Raw genomic sequence first — 8,350 nt, 5'->3', positions numbered from 1 at the left:
ACAGAGTGATCAGAAGGGGACAATGAATGGCACGAGTGATCATGAGTGATTTTCAACAATAAATGTGTACTGTAGTCTTCTTCATGGAAAATTAAGACATCCCCCTGAAAATAAGACCTAGGGCATATTTTGGCATTTCAAAAAATATAACACAGTGCCTTATCATAGGGGAAACAGGGTAAAGCTCTACTTATTTTCTTTTTTTCAAATACATGAAATTAATTAAGATCTTTTCATAAATGGTACACCTTTATTAAATGTAATAGAGATAAGGAAAAGTATTTTAATGAGAAAGATAACAAGGTAAATAGTACATTATTCAGCTTCTGAATTCCTGTTTTGTTTTTTTTTTTGTTGTTTTTTTTTTAATTATGTTATTCTCCTCCCACATAATAGATGCAGTCTAGTCTTGATAGCCTTAGGAGTGCATAATACCTAAGAGAGCATGTATGTATTGGCCATCTTTGGTGCTATTTTTTTTTTCAAAAAAACAAATACTATAGAACAATTTATTTACAGTTTACAAAATGATTCTGAATTTGTGCATAAAATTGTAGATTAGACATTATGTTCATAGATCAAAAATATTTTTAAATCTGTATCTAAATTACAGAAAATTAAAAATAAGTAAATACCTGGTTTAAACGGTGGGTTTGATAGCGCTCCTGGCATTTGTGACCCTCCAGTGAATGAGCTGGTATTAAACACACACTATTAACATCTTAAATGATTGAATTCTTTTAGCTGTGGGTTTATTTTATTTTCTTTAGTTATAATATAATATAAGAAATATGCACAATCTTTTAACATTATATTATTGGACTTTTTACAATATATTACTTCTAGAAATAGGACATTCTACAGAATACCTATTCTGATATTAAGACTGTCTTACCTACAAATGTGTTTGCTAAGAACCTTGTAATCTGTAACCCTGTAACCCTTGGGATAAATGCTAATTTGCTATATATATATATATATATATATATATATATATATATACATACACAAACACACATTTCACATATTTATATTTATATCACAACCATATACCCAGCTTCACTAATGAAAGTCTGTTCTCCAGCCTAGGAGAACTTTATTAAATCAGGCCAACTGTGTTCAGGACTGCATACTGCCAATGTCCTCTGTGTTCCTATTAGGTCTGGTCGGAGAGTTATACCTGACTCCTTGGGGAGTACTTTATGCACAGTGCTGAGCAGATACAGGTCTGTGTAATTAGATGCATGTGAAGTAATTCACCTTGTAATTATACTATTAGGTAAACCTATCTGTATTATAGTTTAGACACTATCAGTACTCTGAATAGCTGTAGTCCCCTCTTGGTCTGCTCCCAAACATTTCATTTAGATTACTGGTTAATTTCCCAGGAAAGGAATGTCCCCTGCTCTCAGAGGCCCTATCCTGTGTGGATTTACTGCCAAATCCATTACCAAATCCACTCTTTTACATAGTGAAGAGTTCTCCCTGAAACCTACTGGTTTAGCATCATAGCCTGTTTGGAGTGGGTCATCTCATATAACCCCCCCCCCCAAAAAAAAACAGGGCTACAAGTGAATAAGGGAAGGGGGAGGTACTACAAGCAGAATCTATTGACTGCCTTTTACATATCCTTTGATCATATTTTTAGTGTTTATACTTTGTCTGTTGTAACTCCATGCTCACCCTCTCCTGCCCCCCAAGCTCAGTCTCAGTGGCAAAGGTAGGCAACACAGTTATGATGGTGAGTATGGCTGCTTATTGTTGTCCTACTGAAGTCCTGAGAGTGTTTACTTTATTGCAGGGATAAAAGTCCCATGAAGAAGCATTCCAGAAAATCGAGACATATTGTGCAACCCAGCCTGGTTCTCTTTGCCACTAAAAGAGGCCATGTGACAATAAATAGTTCTCTACAGGATTTTACAAGAGAGGAGGTCACTCTCCCCTGCAAGAATCCGTTCATTGGATTCCCCCTGGGGGAGGTTCTTGCAGGGCATGCGGCGCTGACCTTCTAAATTAGTTTGCGCAGTCTGCTTTAAAGAAGCATTCCAGGACGAGGAGGTTAAATCCAGGGAATTTAAAAGCAATATTGATTTAACTTTTGATGACTGCAGCAATTTATTGGCTAAGATCTCAAGAAGATTTATTTTCCAGCAGGATTAGCTAGCTGCCTTGCAGTTACTCTCACCTCAATTTCCCAAGCCTTATTGGCTTGGGTGGATGCTGCTAAAAGTATTAGGGAGGTTAATTCTGATGTTCCTACTGAAATACCTTGCCTAAAACAAATAAAGTTGTCAGAAGAAAAAGCTGCAATAGGCCTAGTGAGATTTTTAGCTAAAATATTGGGGTTTTCAGGCACAGCTTTAAGGGCCTCCTACATTGGGTAGAAGTTCAACTTTAAAGCATGGAAGCATCATCTTTTGGAAGCCGCTAGAAGAAAGAATTTAGCGGGAGACAGGAAGAACATCTGATCGAATTCCACAGAGGCAAAGACAATAGTTTTCCCGTCCTAGCTGTGTTGTTCAAGAGAATTTTCATGACAACAAAGTTGCAGATCTCCTTAGTCCTTTTGACCCCAGTGGGATGGTATCCAGTCTCTCATATCTAGGACTGCTAAGGTCAGGGTCTCTCTGATCAAGGCAGGTGGTTTCTTGTGGGACTGGAAGGTTGGGGCCAGACTTTTGAAATTTTCCAGATGCCTGGATGGTATCAGTAGTGTCCCCTGACGACTAAATACAATTTTCACTGAACCATTCAAAATACCATTTTTTACAGGTATTACTTTTGGAAGTTGCAAAACACAAAACATACATTTAGGAATTATGCAAGACTCAAGTGGTTCCAGATCTATTAGAGAGGCAAGGCATAGATTTCTGTTCCAGACTCTTCTTGGTCCAGAAAGCCTCAGGGACTTTCCGCCTGGTTCTGGATTCGCAAAATCTCAATTCATAAGTCTCATAAGTCCAGGTCAAGTCTTTTTAGATGCAATAACTTGTTGGTAGTTCATCAGGGAGATTGGATGATATCTATTGATTTGGCAGATATTTATTTACATGTGCTGATAGCTGCCTGTCATCAGAAGTATCTCCACTTTGCAAAAATTAATCACCACTTTTAGTTCACCAGTTTGCCTTTTGGTCTGGCAACTACACCAACAACCTTCAGCAAAGGTTTTGTGACTATAATAGCTTTTTTGTGTCTACAAGGCATATGCCTTTTCATTACCTACACAATATCTTGATTCTTGCAAGATCTTAGAAACAATTGGAGAAAGACAATTGGAGAAAGACAGCCTACTGTGGGGGTCATCAGGCACAAAGGTGGTAATCCATCCCACCTTCCACAGAATCCAATCTATTGGAGTTGAAGATGACCAGAAAAAAAGTACATTTTCATGGGCAACAGAATGGCAAGTTGTACATCTCAGAACAAGAGGAAATAATAGTCTTTATCTCTTCTAGGTGCAATTTTTTCCTGGACAGAAACACATCTCCTAAAGCTCTCAGACACCTATCTCCCATTTATCTTACATTTTCAGAAGGGAGGGTCTAAACCCTACTCCCACCCAAATTTTTGAGTTTTTGCAGTCTTCCCTAGAAAAAGCACTGTAATATATAAGAAGCCACTTTTTTCGGACCTCTGGTTCCAGCCTGGGATGTATTCTTGGCGCTTAGAGCTCTTTTTCTTTCTCCAATAGAAAAGCTGACCTGGAAGACAGTGTTTTTGACAGCCATCACATCGGGCAGACAAATTCTTGAATTCTTTCAGCAAAGGAACCCTACTGTACAGTTTTCATTTTGGTGGATACAATGTTTGTATAATTTATTGGTCTGAGAAGAAGTTCTGCTGCATCCTCAAGAACCATTACTATTGTTAGCCATGCCTATTCGTTATTCGACTTAACTCCACCGGAAGAGATTAAGGTGCATTCAACAAAATGGGCGGCATTGTTCTGGGCTTCAAAAGCTAAGGTGTCTACAGAAACAATCTGCAGAGCAGCCAGCTGGAATTCACCCAACACATGTTGAATGTAATTTTGAGTCTAGAATCTCATTTTGGTTCTTCTGTGTTAAAAACAGCTTCTAGGTATCATCAAATCTTTTCAGCAGTGTTTACGGGACTGACTTTTTCTGTTAAAATATCCCCCCCCCCCCCAATTGAATTGCTTGCTATGTTCCGATGGTGGTATGGCAGGAAGAGTTCCAAGAATACGTAAAGTTGTTATCATACTAACCAGTAATTTTGCTTTCCTCGTAACTCTGGAGTACTGATGTGAGATTGTCACTGAAGGCAGTTAGAAATTTTCAGAGGCTTTTTAAAACTTGGGTAGATGATCTGATAAGGAGTTTCCAGGAAAACACAATAATATGTAAGTAAGACTTTGCAATGCTCAAAGAAATTGCAAAAAACCCCAAGAGCTAAATTTCAGATTTTATAGGCCTCAGTTCATGAGGCCTATAAAGGCCTTTAGCATGGGTTGATGATTTTGGCTCATTTTGCAGGTAGGTACAGTAGCTCCCAGCTGATAGAAATTGTCTGTACCTGCCAAAACTGTGCAGTTGGAAAGTCCAAGTGTGTCCTTTAGTAGCCATGCCGCTCTAGGCCACAGCCTGGGTGGCTTTTGTAGAAATCCTGCTGTGTGTGTAATTCATCCTTAGGAATGCATGCAATGAAATCAACTCCGCGGCAGTCTCCTGGCAGTTTAGCAGAATCCCAAGTTTCCTTCTAGATGTGTACATTCAAACTGAGATGTGTTGATCCCAGCATCCCCTGCTAACACCTTAGACTGTGTACAGTTGGAGGAAAATCCTTTTTGACTGATGGCAATATAAAGCTTACCTGGTTTCGGTCACTAAATTCCCATTAGCATTTGATGTGCTTTACCGACTCATGATGTGACTTTCTATTGGAGAAACTGTTACTAACAGAGAGCATTTTTTCCCTCTCAGATCTCTAACTTATATATTTTTTCTAGCATAATATTGACACTCAGTATTAAAGTAATGAACACAACTATGCCACTGTTGCTTTTTCAGCCTGTTTAGTATCCCTTTTCAAGTTTACAAGAGCTTAAAGTAAAAAATGTAACTGCATCCAAAAATTATTCTGTCACTGACAAAATGCATGCACATTTGACAAGATGATTGTTTTTGTAAAAAATTCATATTATATAGTATAGAATTAAAGTAGCACATACCTATCTGTAATAGGCAATGTATTAGATCCAGAATTGATGGTTCTCCCTGAAGGTTTTGGTGATGTAGAAGGAAAAGTGTTTGAGGAATACTGAGAATGAGGGTATAGTTTATGGGGACCTGCAAACATCAGGCAAGAAACAATGAAAAACAAAAATTATTTAGTGCTGTGGGCAATGACGAACAAAAAATAATTTCAAAATAAATTTAAATCAAAAATTAAATTAAATTAAAAAAAAAAAAAAAAAGATGTATTGTCCTTATAATACATTATGAAACTAGATATACATTTATTTAGTAGATGTTTAGATTGACACATTTATTCCACATTAGTACACTTACACTTTTTGATACATATTTTAATAAATGTTAAAGTAGATGAACACCTAAAATCTAAAATGTATTTTTTCATATCTAAGTAATATTTATAAGAAAAAACAAAACACAGTTCAGCAATCTATCTATAAAGCAAGCAAATGGATGCATGAAATTAAAGAAGTTGAGCTGCACAGAACATCAAATTATATCCAGATTCTGTAATGCAACTTATGTTTCAGGTGATCCCTTCTTAGGGAACCATTGCCACCAGCCAGCCATAGACTTGGTTTTGCAACCTGAGAGCTGCAGCCATTCAGCTCTCCAGCCTGACACCCTCTGAGATTACTCAGATACCAACACAGTTTGATCCAGGTGGGCTTAATCATCAAACAAAAATTTCTCCACAGAAAATTCTGCCACCCATCTGTTATACTTGGTACCAGCTGAATGTCAAAAGGCAATGTTTACCCACTGTTGTGTTATGTTAATCCATTATCCATAGGTTTTTAAAAAAAAATCTGTAAATGGAGATCTTTAAGAGTTTAATTTGAATAGTCATATTGTGTTCAAGTTTGTCCCCCAGTTTAGCTTTAAGATCAATAATTTCTAACTTTTTCATAAGCAAATAGTTTGGTGCTAAGTGCTATTTTTGCATTTACTGATAACAGAAACTCTGCAACGTAAAATCTGACTATGATACACTGGTTATTTAAAGCAACTGAAAAATGTAAAATGAAAAATGAAATGCACATAATATACAATCTCTGGGGCCTAAAACTGGGATAATCACTAATAGATATAAATTTGAGTGTCCTGGTAAATTGCAAACTAAAATGTATGGGATACTAGTCTTTAGATATTGCACTGCCTCTTTACAATACTGTACCACACAACATGTTAGGATTTGTGGCTAAAACCACAGCATAACCATACAGTATAACCATATAATGGTAAACATATATAGAAGCAGTACTGTAAATTGAAAAAAGTAATTGTGGTGGCCACTGATTAAGCACATCTCACAATACGTACACATTAAGGTCTTTTTTTACCTTTCTGTTTTTATTTGCATTACCCTTATTCCTATATCATTGTTATTGTTGCTAACTGATATTATTGCTGTCTGTGAACTCACGCTGCAGGCAGGTTTAATTTTTGGACTATGGTATGTTAGTTTGCAATGCCTGGCATTTATATTATATCCCTTTTTAAAAAGGAGGGGTCGTTGCTTTCTACATCAAAAGATAAATTTGGCCCTCCAGCTGGAGTGTCTTTAGCTCCATGCACCTCCCGACAACACTCTAAAAATTACAAAAGTTTGTAAAATTATTTGGTAAATAACAAAATAATAGATATAAAGTGTGACTATTTTTTTTTTTTTTTTTTAAGATTTTGATGGCAAAATGATTAAAAATGTGGAAAATTTACTTCTCAACAACCTTTGATATCAAGAAAGAGTGATGCTGGGTTAGTGAGCCACCTCTCTGTATCATGTGAATTTAATTGAGGAAAAGAGAGAAAGAAAGAGGTTTGAGGCTCTGGGTAGTTCTTTGAAAATAAATGTGTGTATTCAAACTTTTTTACATTGATAACAAATCGTAGTACATGCAGATAAAGTATTTCCCACTGTCCTGTTAGACATTTACAGGACAGGGGTTCAACATACTATACATGTAGACAACTATTAAAAAGTGATTTATGTCACACGAAAAGTTTTTTGTGACCGTAACGTATAGCACATTAATCCGACGTGTTTTGCCACAGTGGGCTTCCTCAGGCATAAGGTATTTTAGCATACTAAGCGGCCTGTGTGTACATCTAGAAATGCAGAGTGTGAGAGATACAAAAAAAGTTTGAATACAAACATTTCAATACACGCATTTATTTTCAAAGAACTACCCAGAGCCTCAAACCTCTTTCTTTCTCTCTTTTCCTCAACTACAGTATTGAAAAAAGTTATTTAGCTAGGCACATTACAGTTTTAGCTGAAATTGAAACTCTTACCTTTTTTGTCTTTACAAAAATATATACTTTACTTTTTATACTGAAATAATTACATATAAAATTGTTGTCACGTACCATCTTCATCACCCTGCAAACCAAAATACTGTGTAAATTGCAGAACTATTTTTTAAAAATAGTAATTTAGTTAATGCAAACTTGACCCTTCCAAATATTTTTACATTCATGCACTGGCTTTTTAACCTGGAAACAAAATAAATTGATGAATGATTACCAATATACTTCCAGTACTACAATAATGTGGATGAATACAAAACTTCACAGAATCTGTTAACTTCTGAATAACTTCTTAAAACTTCCTAATATTTTTAGAGTATATCATAGAACTGAATGTACATAAGAAAGGAAGTGGAATGTAAAAAGATGTCTAAATTGATACGTTATAAAATCTTATATATTTTTATGCTTAAATTCTTTTTTAATTTGTCACTGGAGGATTATGTACTGAGTCTTGAATTTAGATGCATTGCTCCAGCAATGTCTTCACACACATTGGTCTTTTCCCATTGAGATACCGTTTTCAGCACACACATTGGGATTTACCTTTTATCCTCTTCAGCACATGCAGTATCCTTTTTTGTTTACTGTGTGGTTCTAGTACTTAGCACAGATCTTAACCCTTCCCTTGTAAGATCCTACCTTTAGCAAACAAATATTGGTCTTTCCCCTATATGGCTTTTCACCAAGCTCTGTCTACATTCTCTCTAAAGCTCTATAGAGACCCTTTGCTATGTAAAATTACTACTTCATTTGTATGTCAAACCATTTCTTTGTCTTCCCTACACACATTGTTTACTAATTTGATTTTGTTTGGCAAA

At 36.0% G+C, this 8,350-nt stretch overlaps 1 protein-coding gene across 1 annotated transcript in view; it reads right to left on the bottom strand.

The window, feature by feature from the left end:
- LOC140322411 (lymphocyte cytosolic protein 2-like) overlaps positions 1–8,350 on the bottom strand; it is a 63,274-nt gene that overhangs the window by 21,734 nt on the left and 33,190 nt on the right. The window contains exons 10-12 of the mRNA XM_072398982.1: positions 7,590–7,602; positions 5,195–5,312; positions 636–694 (exon numbers count right to left, since the gene is read on the bottom strand). Coding sequence (XP_072255083.1) covers positions 636–694; positions 5,195–5,312; positions 7,590–7,602 — 190 coding nt within the window. The remainder of the gene's footprint in view (positions 1–635; positions 695–5,194; positions 5,313–7,589; positions 7,603–8,350) is intronic.

The sequence above is a fragment of the Pyxicephalus adspersus genome, chromosome 2, assembly GCF_032062135.1.
Source record: "Pyxicephalus adspersus chromosome 2, UCB_Pads_2.0, whole genome shotgun sequence".
NCBI classification, from domain to species: Eukaryota; Metazoa; Chordata; class Amphibia; order Anura; family Pyxicephalidae; genus Pyxicephalus; species Pyxicephalus adspersus.
This window is presented reverse-complemented; position numbering and strand designations above follow the sequence as displayed.